Source organism: Falco naumanni, chromosome 1 (assembly GCF_017639655.2).
Source record: "Falco naumanni isolate bFalNau1 chromosome 1, bFalNau1.pat, whole genome shotgun sequence".
Classification (NCBI taxonomy): Eukaryota; Metazoa; Chordata; class Aves; order Falconiformes; family Falconidae; genus Falco; species Falco naumanni.
This window is the reverse complement of record NC_054054.1, coordinates 63,215,742-63,229,655: the sequence shown is the minus strand read 5'-3', so window position 1 is coordinate 63,229,655 and position 13,914 is coordinate 63,215,742. Positions and strand designations below refer to the sequence as shown.

Below are 13,914 nucleotides of genomic sequence, written 5' to 3'. Positions count from 1 at the left end.
GCTTTGCATATGCCATAAAATTCCACTTATGTTATCAAAAAATAATGCTTTAAGATCTGAAATGTAATGCTTCCGTAACTTCTAAAGAACACCCCCCTCCTAAGGGTTTAAAGGTAGCTTTCTTTTCTGCTGTAAGTAAAATGTTCCAAATGTAGCTGAAGGATAACATAAACAGCTAAGGGAGGGAGATGAGTATTTGTCATTGTGGTTTTCTTTTAAATGCTGAAGCTGTACTGTAAATAAATCAAACAGAATACAACACATACACTTCTTTTTTTTATAGCTATTGCTTTACGTGTCTACAGTTGAAACAAAGTATTAGCAAGCACTGTTTCAAAGTAAACTGAAGATGTGAGAAAGTCAATATACCTGATTCAATAGAGTACACAATTTCTGCATTTTTTCCTTTGTCCTTATCTAATGCTGTAACCTGGAGTACTGCTGATCCAACAGCTGCTGACTCATACACTCGTCCTTCATAGGAAGAGCTGGTGAACCATGGAGCATGATCATTTGTGTCACTAACATTAATGATGATTCTAGCATAGTTGCGCTTTACAGGAACATCTTGATCTCGAACCTGAAACAGTTAGCATATTACTAGTAATTAGCACTGTTATTTCAGTAGTTCACCAAATATTAGTAATAATTCAAGGTTCAATCTGTACCAGTCACAGAGACAAAGACTGCATACATATTAAACATAAAAATATACGTCTAAATTAAGGGGACAAATTAAAAAGACATAAAAAAAGATCCATTAGTTACTGTCTACAGAAGAAATTTTGTATTTATTTACCATTACTGTAAGGATATGTTGGTTCATGGTCTCATGATCCAGTTTTTCTGAAGTATAAAGAGAGCCAGTTGCAGGGTCCAGACGAAATTTTTTAAGACTGATGGGATCAGTGCTGCCCTGCATAGTGTAAATCAATTTATTCTTCTCATCTCTGTCTGTGGCACTGACTTGCAGAATTTCTGTCTCTGGTATGGTGTCTTCAGGTATAACAACTTCATACTTTGAAGCAGAAAACTGAGGCCTATGATTATTTGTGTCTATAACTTTGATGTACACCTGAAATGATACAATAGGAAAAGGAATACATTGATGACATTTGGGAAACAGAGATGAAAAGATGACATTTCATTATAAATCAGACCATAATACTGAAATAATTCCTCCTCAAGACAACTACCCCCCCCCCCCCGGGATGGGGAAAGATCTAAGAAGTGTGGGGAAGAAGGATCTCACTAAACCAAGTCTGCCTCACTTGGTCCTTCCTCAAAGTCAAACCAGAAATCTATACTATCAAAAATGCCTTAGGTAAAATATCTTAAAGGGAATGATTTTTGTCTAAAGCAAGAAAAAAAAAAATCCTTGGTAATTCTGGAATTAAAAAAAAAAATACAAAAAATTCTCAATATGGACCTCAGGGTGGGTAAAAATCCTTTTTATTTTAAGCAATATTCTCCAAGGCAGTGGATGCACTGTATCCCTCCTCACCCTCACATAGAAACAACCCTCTTTCAACTCCTTACACTCCCAAGTCTAGGCAAGAATGGAAAAGTGGTGGAATTCCTACTGAAGTACATTACTTTGAAGAATCACAAGTATTGCTTGCTCTTCTTCAGCAATGTAGCACAATCTCAGCATAGGTAACTGTTCACCAACACAATTTCTCTGAAGTTAAATTAACATAGATACTTCAAATTGCACTTTCCTACAGAAGTTCAGCTGGCTTCACCTATGTGCTATGCAGGCAATGTTCTCTTCATCTGAGTAATAATGTTTACTGAAACCACACAAGATCCCTGCGCACCCACTTGACTTACACAGCATCTAACTCTTGTATAAAAGGCATAAGACACTCAGCCACCATCCTGTTCCTTCAACAGTGATAACATCAGATGAGTAACAGTAATGCTGAGACGTTGGCAGGTGGACAGCAAAGCTCCAAGAACACATGGCCAAATACAAGTTCATTGTGTGCTGCACATACAGCCACACTTTTAGCCACCCAAAGGTTAGCTGCTTTAAATAAGTTAGTTGTGCCATCAACAGGTGTTTAAAATAACTACTGATGATATCATAAGTTGGTTGAGTTGCTCTCTGAATATACTTATTGCTTTCCACTGATACCTGGTGGAGTCTGGAGATGTAAATTTGGACAAGGTACCAAACTGCATGTCATAAAAACTAGATGAGATGAATCCTCCTTGTGGTAAATAATAAGGAAATGCCATGTATGCTGCTACAGGAAGAGGAAATTTCCTCAGCTTCGCCCTTGCAAAACTAGAATCTGACATTATTCTTTTGTTAAAACTTGCAACAAGGTAATTATACTGAGCTCCACCTCCAGACCACAAGTCAGGGCAGGGAGGGGAGGCACATGTAGGTATGGGCACACATGTTGCCGTCCACAGCCACACACACAAGCCTCAGACTTTTTTAGTAGCTGTAGTCCTAGGCATTACAGGTCACTGAGCCATAATCCAAAACACAGTACATTTAGGGAAATATTCATAAACGTAGGTAGTTTTTCAGTGTTTGAAATGGTCTGTTACAATAAATACAATCTTTCACTGCAGAGGAAAATGCTGCCTCCCACAATTTATTAGATTTCTTGGAAAATGGAAGAAATAGGAAATAAACTACTATTTTGGCACATTGATAAAATCTCTTGCAGGATATTGCTACGGAGACTATGGAGTTTGTTTTTGTCATGGATTAGAAACTGAAAGAAAAGAAACAAGGAGTTGGAATAAACATTGATTTTCAGTGGGGAGAAAAATTAACGGTAGGTGACCCAGGATACACATTAAGTCAAGTATTTAAATACATTCACTAACAAATTCAACTGAAAAATGAACAGCAATAATGGAAAGAACATGACCTTAAATATGTGGTATTTTTTAGATTGTCATGATCAGAGAGGATGCAATTAAAGTCACACAAGCACATTTGGTTTCCTTTAAAATTCTGTGTAAGTAAAATACATTTTAATGCACCTTGGAAGAAGAAATATGGAAGGGTCCACTACAGTCACTTACATGGCATTTCAGTAAAAACACCTGCTCACTGAACATTGGTGATCAGGAAAATGAAAAATTAAACCAAATGAAGACAGCAAACAAATTAAAAAAAAAAAGGCGGAACCCCCCAACCCTCAATATGAACTAAACTATACAAATATGTTTTTATAAATAAAAGGAGAATAGACCACATACAATTACAACACCAGATTAATGGATACTATGCTTTAAAAATTAGCATGTACATTTTTTTATTCAATTCCCATCCCCAAGAGATTTTTAAATTGACTCAGAAAAACAGTAAGTAAAAAGATAAAGTGTCAAATTTGATGAATTTAAATCAAAATTGCTATTTAAGTTCAGGTTTATTCCCCTGCCCCCCCCCCCCCCCCCCCCCCCCCCCCCGGAAATACAGAAACTTGGGTAAAATCAGAGATGAGAAAGAAAGCAATCCCAGAGCAATTGTGTTAGATGAATCTTTGGAGTGCAAGACATGGCCACCTGTGCTGAAGGTACTACAAAATGGATACAGAAAACCAGTTTTTCTAGAATGGAGCACCACAAAAAATGGTGCAAAGTACAAAGGTAAATTCCAGGAATGTAGTGACTCTGAAACCAACATTGGTAACTGCAAAACTAACCACATAGCCAATAAACCAGCTTAACCGAGAACTGATCTGTTGATCATACCCTCAGGACTTAACATTAACTTCCTCTGGTATTAGCTCATGAAGCAGTTAAATTGACCTTACTGCTAAACACATAAGGAGATATCCTCCAAAAAGGTACTGTTGGGCTAAGCAGATAGTTCCTCAAAATGCATAGCACTATTAAATATGAATTATTAAGAAAAAATATTACTAAAGAATACACGTAAAGACTCAGTCACTATGAGTGGCTTGCTCAGGTATTCTATTAGTTGTCAAACGACTGACTCAGGCATGCAGTTTTTCTCTGCACTGGCACACACAACTACAAATATACAATTTGATCTATTAGTGCAATCATTTTAAATGTAAAGTTTATCCCAGACTCAAGTGAAAGGTGTTCTAAGTAGATACTTTAGGATTCATTCCTTACTCACTGATGTTACTTTACACTCCTCCACAGATTTGGGCGGACAAGCGTAACGTGAATCAAATGGCACACTTTTAGTAACTTGGCTAACTGCAGGTATGCCGTGCTGCTTTACTAAGGGGAGCAGCAGTTATGGGGAAAAGAATTATTTCCTTCTATTAGACACTCACTGGTGGGACTGTAGATCCACTACAGTTTTGGGCCTTGCAGTCCAAACCAGACCTTTGACAAATTGAAATAAACCCAGTGAAGGGCCATTAAAATCAATGGGGAACTAAAAGGCACTTAGAACCTGACAAGGCCCTGAACAACTTGATTCAACTTTGCAGTTTGCTCTACTTTGAGTAAGAGTTTTTACTAGATGAATGCTAGGGGCTCCTTCCAACCTAAACCACTAAATAAATGTACTAAGGAAACCCTACTTTCAAGACAGGAATTCTTACTGATGCTAAGTGACAGGTGCTAGATGTGCAATTTCCTTTAAAATGTAAGAGGACCAAATTTTCATGTGAACTGTTAAGGTCTTCAAATTAAATGAAAGGCACCTGAAGTAATAATGACGAGTACCATTTTAAAGGCATGCACAGAAAACTATGGGTTCACGTGCCTGAGAACAAAACACATGAAAAGCTTGTGTTATTCCAAAGTAACACATCCAATACAATAAAATCAGCTATTGCACATTTCACAGTGACATTATAAGATTAATTTCAAACGAAATACACTAATATATTCTTTATTTTGAGGGTGATGGTACACTGGAACAGGCTCCCCAGACAGGCTGTGGAGTCTCCTTCTCTGGAGACATTCAAAACCTGCCTGGACACGATTCTGTGCAAGCTGCTTTAGGTAAACCTGTGTTAGCAGGGGGGTGGACTAGACGATCTCCAGAGGTACCTTCCAACCCTGACCAGTCTGTGATTATCTCTTAAAGAAAGAAGCTGCATATTAAAGAGGCACACTATAGAAAAGTTTGACATTACTAGACCATAATGTGATCTCTGAAACAAAATGGTGTGGAACTAAAGAAATGACTCATTTTGCAAGGCTATGCATGGGCTGTGTTGCACAACTGCCCTCTATTCACAGATATAACCTGGGTATACAGACAAAAAGTAAAGCAGCCCAGGATTATTTAAGGGAAGCACTGGAAATCTATTAATTATTTGACAGGCGAAACCTACATTTACATAGGAATGCATTGATTGCTAGTAAGTTACAGAGGAGATATGTGCCATTGACAAAACACACTCAGTGTGGAATGTTTAAACGTGATGTTCCTTTGGATTGTTTTAATCTAATTTTTCATTTGCTGATTCTATGTGGAGTTTAAAATCTCTTCCTCTCTCCATTTATAATTACACTGATGTGTTTATAATAATTTCCATAAACAAGAAGTTATATTATCCAGAGACAATACAACAGCATACCAGTTCTAAAATGTCTCTGTGGAGCAGTGTGATGATCGCAAGGAAAAATGCACATTTAATCAATGAAGAATATTCTATCCTTCATTCCCAGAGCATAATACCCATATAAATTTTGCATAAATCAAGATTAAATATTCTGCACTAGCACAGTGATATGTAAAATGCTACAATTAGCTTTAAACCATCTTAAATAATACTTCCAGTGAAGAAAACCTGACAGACATAGCAACAACTGGAAGTGGCTATAGCTAGAAACAGGATTTTTTTTTCTTTCTTTTTGTTTTCCCTTCAAAAGCAACTCAATACTTCATATATTGCTACTTACAGCCTGTAAATAACCTTTTCTATTGCAGGCCAAAACATTATAAAACAAAAACATAAGTACATAGATATTTTTTTTTTTTATTATATTCCTTCCTAGTGTGACACTAGTCATCTCTAACACCATCTTTCAAACACCAGTACTGTAGGCCGGGAATTTGTTTGTCCTTGTTTTGCATCATGCATTTGGCATCTAGATGCATGCAAAATTCTAATAGCATCCACGCCTACTACTGCTGTATTTTTCAAAAAAGCTATTTTAACTTTTTTTTTTTTAACTGAAGTCCTGAAAGAATTAAATGATTTACAGATGTTAATAGCCTGAGGCCAGCAAATGCCTTCTAGTTTAAAGTCAGATTCAATATACTCATTTTACACAAAAAGATTTTCGTTTCTTGTCCCCCTCCCTAATGTCTTGAAAATGTCACTTCCTTTTTCAAATTAAATGTAACATTACTTAATATGCAGTTAATCAAGGTCTGGAAGTACAGTAAACAATTTAACAATGTTTACAGTAATTAATTTGTAAGCTAAAAGCATGTATGGCATATTGTTGTTCCTAATGTATGCACTCAGTATTCAGCATTTCTTTTGCCTGTCACTCCATTTTAACTGTTTATAAGCTCTTAGAAGAGTCCAACAACACATCAACACTCAAACTTTCATCATTATTTCAGCAGTAATGGAATTGACACGCTAGCAGCCATAAATCACCCTCTGATCAACATTTTTAATTCCCCTGAAGTTTCATCTGAAATGCATCTTCTTAATGATAGTCCTGAATACTACCTTAACAGAGTAGTCCATTTGGGTGGGCCAGGGGTTACGGGGGAGGTAAGAGAATCAGTTCAAATCAGGGGTCTGTTCATGCACCAGCAGTTGCAGAGTCTGAATTAATCTATACTCCTCCGTCTATACACTTCAGTAACATAAGACTCAGGCAGCAACAGTGTAACTTATCCCAGAAGCAGGAGAAAAAGACAATGCAAATGAAAGATCTCTGCTTGTTTGTAAAAGAAACCACAAACTCTGCTCTTGCCAACTCTAGCAGAGAGAGGAAAGGCAAGACATGAAAGAAAATCATACAAAAAACAGTCACAGAGATAATAAATTTGAGACTACTACTCCAATTCTTCTGCAGAGGACTGCTATGGTTAATGTTTATAATGCACACTCTGCTTTACAAAATGCTAAAACAACAAATTCATTTAAAAAAATTGGACAAAAGGTACACTATACACTTCCAAGAACAACTAAATGAATCACATAACCCAGAGGAAAGAAGTGGTGTGGGTGAAAGTACTTTTGTGACCTTACAATTCTTGGCTGTTCCGGAAGGCAAAGCAGGTTATGGTTCAACTGTGACAGCTCAGGATGCCTGCAATAAATTCAGCTACATAAGCAGCTGCACTGGATAGAGTATCTGCCGTCATCAAGAGCCCATATTCAGCCTTTCCTAGTCGCCAGGCTACCCATGACACTCCACATGGTGGCATTTTTGACTGCATTCTTGGAAGGAGGGGAAGTGTGAGTGGAAAACTTCTTGGTGTCTTTCTGACTTCCCTGGTGAAAGGAATTCTCTTCAAGTTGGATTTAGGTTTTTAGGTTTCTTTTTTTTTTTTTTTTTCCCTTCAAACTAATTCATGTCTTCTATCCAGAATTCTGTAATTAGCATAAATTAATCTGCTTTATATTTTTACTACAACTAGGCAATAGATTTACAGCAGGATTCTCCAAAGCTTTTATGGTGGTTATCAGCACCAGAAGAAATAGCACCATGGCTGTGATAGTAGCAAATTCTGCCTGGAAGATAGGTTGTCAAGGTTTGGAGATTCATGGTCTAGAATATCACTCACAGTTGTCATCACTGAAGGAAAAGGCAGCTCTCAAAGGAAACTGCTAATCTTCTACTATAAAATTTAGTCTATTTGACCTATCAAGACTCCAGACATCAATAAAGATTCCGGTTTAAATCCTAAACATTGACAAGAAACACCTTTCTCTCTGGTTGAAAGAAGGAAGACAACATATAAGACATTAGAAAAGACAACAGAAAAACATACATATTGCACAGAAGTTAAACAACAAGAAATGGTGTTTGGAAGACATATTTCCATGTACAGAAAAGACAGCAGCAACCCACTTACTGCTCTTCTGAGTTTCTGAGGGGCAGATTAACGATACTGGTAGGTAACAGAGACACACCACTGTCCTTATCCAAGAGTCTTTCATCAGTAAATAAATCCTTTCCTTTCTATTTGGAAGTGGAGCTCCTTGAGGCTTGTGGCTCTATTCATAGCAGCCTCATAAACCTTACTTCCAAATATATTCAGATTCTGGGCTAGGTAAAGAAACTACATGGGAAAAACAGGAGTTTACTATATTAACTTTACTATGAGTTAACTTTACTATGAGTTAACTTTACTATGAGTTATTTCCAGCAATGCCAGAAAAGGCTGTGCTGTCAAGTAAACTTATTAGTCCAACTGCAATGAATTGCTACCACCATGGAGCCTTAGTAGAGAGGTAATCTGAAAAAAAATTGTTTGTCTGAGACTGCTGCTTTTTGGAGAGTGTTTGGCAATCTCTACGTCCACTGAAGCTAAAAAAGTACTCAGGAAGACACACAGAGATGTTAGCAGATCTATTTCTTAAAATGGTACTTGGACACTGTACAATTTGTCATCCACAGATCTTGGATGGACACCCTCCCCCCTGCCCCCAAACAACATCACAACGATCATCTTATAAATTTCAAATGAAGTAATCATATCTGGTGATTTGGGGGGAGCTGGATAGAGAGGTAATTCAGATAAGTATTAATCCTTTTCTTGTGAGTAATCATGCACAAAGGGTTTAGTTTCTGTTTTCATTTACTCAGCTAATGTAGAAACATGACATAACTTAAAAGCTGCTGATTCAGACTACAGCACACTAACACCAACCTTCCACCAGTATCACTGAACAACATGGCTCTACGAATACCAGAATCCACTTACCCGTTAGACAGAGTCCCTAATTTATATAAACCATATTCATTGTCCAGAACGAAAAAAATGGTAAGGAGAAAATGCAACACCCTCCCCACCCCGCAGTTACAAATTCCTTCTACTGTAAGCACTTCATTGGAAAGACCATTACCTGAGTGCTGATAGATCTGGTTCCATCTGTTGCCTCTACTGTCAAGTTGTAATTTGATTTCTGTTCTGCGTCAAGAGGTCTAGCGACAATGATAGTTCCAGTGCCCTTGTCCACATCAAATCGACTGTCATAGTTGCCACCTTGTTCAGGAAATTGGGAGAGGAAGACGATCATAAAACACAGCACTGTTTCAACGTTTTCATGTATGATCATGTTCTGTCTTCAGATGCTTAATGAAGGTGAAACTATATACACATATACTTATATATACACACTTCTTTTAAACCCTTTGGCTTTCTTCTGGTAATGTGATATGCTGCTGCTTACAGATATTTAAAACTGATTAGTTTTAGACAAAGCTGATTTGTCTGGCTCATGGATAGTTAGCAGGTAGATTCTTAGCAAGATTCTCTAGTTTGTTTTTAACCAAAATTTAAAGATTCTAAATAGTAGGAGGCAGAATTATGAGGTTCAATGTGATAGCTTATTTTGTGCAGATCTTCAGCTTATTAGTGAAAAACATACCTTGTATCAAAATAAATGAAAATTCCATATCAGACATGTAAGTCAGATTTGTGTCTTTTGGCTCAGAGTACAAATTACTATACTGGTATATGACTATATATAAGGCTGAAAAAGCTATAGCACCTCCAAAGGATGCTCATCTCAGTGCTGAGTATCTAAAGAACTCACTAACTCCTGCTGAAATAAGCAGGGCTCAGATGGGTGCTAAATGTTTTAAATGCCCAATGTTTAAATATGGCTAAGCTCCTTTTCTGAAGCAAATTATCTTAACTTCCCTCATGAAACTTTCCAATTACCCTTTGAACTAGTTAAATAATCATGTAGAACAATAGTTACACTTGATCAATTAAACGTTTAAATGTTTGGCATAAATGTTTGTCATCATCATGCCACCCTGTGCTGACTGTCATGAGAATACAGTGTCCATTAAGTCCAAATATTGTTAGCAATGACAAATACTGCCATTTATTTACAGTTGCTTTAGACGTCTCAACAAACTGCTTAAAATGCAGGAATCAATTTTTATTTTGGTCAAGTCAATCCTAGATATGGCAAACCAATTTCTTCTAATTATGTGTATAAGCTTTTCTAATTATATTTTACAAGGATAGTGTTCAGATATCATCTGAGTGCCTTTTTTTTTTTAAAAAAAAGAATTTTTACATGCTATGTTTTATAATCACTAAATGCCTTTCATGAAAACCCAATGCTAGAAGCAAAAGGGTGAAGTCCCAAAGGTCGCAAATTTATACTTAATCCAGAAAGAACAGTAAATACTGAAATGGGCCCCCATTCACATGTAAAAAGGATGTCACCTTTAGAAGGTTTCATAGCATGACAGACATATCAGTTTAGGAAAGATGGGCTGGATTCTGCTTCACTAGATTTAAGATATTTCATAATGACAAAGATAATGTAATTTTTCTAGTTTCACTAAAAGCCAACTCCTCTTACTGGTCCAGCAGCAGTTTTTGAATCACACAAATGAATACAAACCGGACAGCATGAAAGGCAGCAGCTTTTTCTTTTATAAACAGGTGGACATGAGATTTTTTTAATGGGCTTTGCACAATATGTCAGCTTCAGAAAGTGAATCTCTAGCTTTTATTTTATAGCTGGCATGTGATACCTTTTTTTCAGATGGCTCAGATGATGTCTAAATGACATCATATCCATATTCAGGGAAAAAGCAGGGTGAATGGCTAAGAATCTTCTCATTCAGTTTCCCTGATACAAGCATAAGATCTCTAACAAAATTTTTTCTTTCTTATCAAGGAAATCACAAAGGCCTTGCCTAATTTTTGTATTAATGGTGATATCTGGTAATTCACTGAAGCAGAACTCAACCCAAACTTCTGCATCTGGTACGCTGAAAGTGTAATAGCAACAGTTTTGGCCAAAGCCAAAACTGGATGCTCTGAATCGATGCTGTATAAATGTAATGATGACAAAACAAAACAAAAACAAACCTGTCACAAATGCAACCGTGAGCACTTTGATTTCCGAAGTTAATAAAATAAATATTTTATAAATGTACGCTTTCATTTCAGATCTCATAATCTGGTAATAAATTATGTGATCTCAGCAGATACCTTCTGCTGTACAGTTCAGGTCACAAGCCATCTGAAAGATGTAAAATACTTCACTAGCAAGCTTGTCTCCTGGCTCAGCCAAAAAGAAAGAAAGCATGGAAAGCAAGCACAGAACACAAAGGAAAGCTGTCAATCAAATTAATTCATGCTATTAGAAACAGTAAAAGAGGGCAGTAAAGTGACCACCTGTAGGAGTAGCTGATAACTACACAACATGACCACATATCAAACTTTCCCAAACACCTTTACTAAGAAAATAGTCAAAATACAATTGTTTATTTTACAGTTCATGGACAAGTTCTCCTCCTTCCCCTTGGAGTTTCCTGTATATCTTTCTAAAAATAGCAGGAAAATATTGTCTATTTTCTGCATTAAGCACACAATAGAAGTTCTGTAAATGTCCAAACTGTGCTGCACACTTAGAAGGAGCAAATCAAAATACTATCATCAGAATACTATTCAGCTGTACACACTGTTTGGAGTGTACAGTCGTTCAGGCAAACTAAAAAGTATAGAGAAGTACATCCCCGATTTAATTAACAAATTTTGCTAATAGAAGACCCCAGGAAATGCCATTGCTGTACTCCGTGGAAACTCTCAAGACCTCTGAGGCCTCTTTTATCTACTCTTCCGTCTCCATGAACCACTCACCTTTTTCTGGCAATACCTCTTTCTTAACCTTTCTTTTAATGGACTCTTTTTGGTCTACAGATGTTTCTGTTTGCTGTTGACTGAATAACCTTGTCTGAAATGCATCACGCAGTACCTTCTCCTCTCTCCTGCTCATGTAAATTATTTTTATATTTTCTGCTTTTCTGATCTCATGTCTATATGTGTGTATGTTTGGGAGAACAGCAAAAGAGCAGCCTCAGTTCCAAAATACCTCTGATGCAGAGAGCTTTGCCCCTATGATAATGCAAGAAGGTCTCTTGAACTCTTTACTCCCTCTACACAGATGTATAGATCTCTAACCCCCTGGTTTGTCTAAATGTAAACACCTTTTATTCAACTATGATGTATCTGGACAGGAATTTTTTTACAGACTACATTAGAAAGAACCATTTAAAAACCTGTATGTAAATATCTAATATATTAGTAATGATATAATCACAAGTTTTTCATGCATGAAGCATGCGTTTAGGGAAAAGTTGTCTCTGTTCTCATGTGCTTGGAAGTTTTCTGAGAACACCCTCAAGTATTTGACATATATTCCTGCTACATGTATCAGTTTTTACAAACTTTATTTTTAACTGTTGCTGTTCTCAGCATCCCCTAAGAAACACCTAAGAGCAAACCTGACCTTTAAAATAACTAAAATTTTAAGAAATAGTTCAAAACCTGCTCTCTCCAGCAACTTAACACCATAATCTTAGCTAAAATTTTCAGCAGTAACCAAGGTGAAAAAGATCCTTCTCTCTCTTGCAAATGTGGTGGAAAAATCCTGATCTCATAGGGCTATCTTAAGACCAGAAACAGTTCACTACAAGATACCTCTCCTGAAACAAGGCTGTGCTATTCTCCTTGATTCTAAAGCATGTAACACACGACAAAACTTGTTTTTGGTATCAGCTATATAATGAACACACTGTGTATTCCTGGTGCTCATAGGTCTATTAAGTCTAAAATTAAGAAGTACTACTCATTTTGTCACCACAGCATCAATGTATATTCATATTACTAATTAAAATTCCCTTTTCAATGGTAAAGGCTAAGGTGTGACATAGTAAGAATACGTACAGGAAGAAGTTTGCTGGGGTTAGGAACACTGCAAGTTTTCCTTTTAGTACTGATTTAAGGGACAGCAAATTGAGAAGCAGCTCAGAGGCCAAAAAATCAGCGTGAACAATATAATCTCTCTTTGGGTATACTATCCTGATTTGTAGAAAACTGCCATTTTATCTCTTTCCCTATTCTACAGACTATGTTTTAATTCCATTGAAACAATATTCGTAAGTCATTACCAAAACTGTCGCAAAGCAGATGTTTTGCAAGGTGATTTTCATCTTTGATATATTGTGGCACTGATAAAAATTTCAAGTCATTTTGATTTATAAAGAAACTGAGGGAAAAAAGTATGCATCTACAGCTAAAGAATGCCAAAATCTTGCATTATTTAGATAAGCAATTAAGAAACCCAGCTGCAATGAGCCCTCCAGTATCTGACTCCATTCATTTGTTTCTAATAATAAAAGCCCTTAAGTCATCCTTACCCGTTATGTCAAACCAAAGTGGTGTTCCAAGAGGTTCAACAGCTATTACACCAATCATGTGAGCAACTGGGTCACTTTCCATCACCGTAAAAGAAAAAAATGCTTCCTCAAAATAAATGGGCTCTGTGGGTGGGACAGGCTTTGGAATCCATTCTATGTGAAGCCGCGTTGTTGATGATTTTTGTGGACGACCATTATCTACAGCTTTAATCTGTGAAACAGACACATCTTTTAGGTTACAGGATCACATAAATCATTATGTCACATAAATGGAAAAGTAATAATAAGTTCCAAGCACATTCGCTTGTGTGAGATATATCCAGAAAGGTTAAGTGTCTCTCAAAGTGCCACTTGCCCTTCATTATCTGGGCAGCAATGGAGAAAAAGTATGCAGCACCTGATAGAAGCACAAACTGTTAACATAAATTCACTTTTATTTTGCTTTCTTCTTGAAAGAGAGTCAAACTGATTGTTTATGTTCCTTCATCATGTTCATTATCTGTCAAGTTCTGGAAAAGAACAACAGCTTCTTGATTCACTTTCCCAATACAAACATCTGAAATCATCCTTCAGAAACAAAACAAA

At 36.7% G+C, this 13,914-nt stretch overlaps 1 protein-coding gene across 6 annotated transcripts in view; it reads right to left on the bottom strand.

Annotated features, from left to right (window-relative positions):
- The window catches only part of FAT1 (FAT atypical cadherin 1), a 112,143-nt gene that overhangs the window by 35,273 nt on the left and 62,956 nt on the right, over positions 1 to 13,914 (bottom strand). For 5 of the 6 annotated variants that reach the window (XM_040596880.1, XM_040596870.1, XM_040596899.1 and 2 more), the window contains exons 6-9: positions 13,330 to 13,540; positions 9,003 to 9,142; positions 800 to 1,075; positions 370 to 580 (exon numbers count right to left, since the gene is read on the bottom strand). In XM_040596880.1, coding sequence (XP_040452814.1) covers positions 370 to 580; positions 800 to 1,075; positions 9,003 to 9,142; positions 13,330 to 13,540 — 838 coding nt within the window. Of the gene's footprint in view, positions 1 to 369; positions 581 to 799; positions 1,076 to 9,002; positions 9,143 to 11,119; positions 11,189 to 13,329; positions 13,541 to 13,914 lie in introns of all 6 variants that reach the window. The other variant, XM_040596905.1, reaches the window with a different exon arrangement.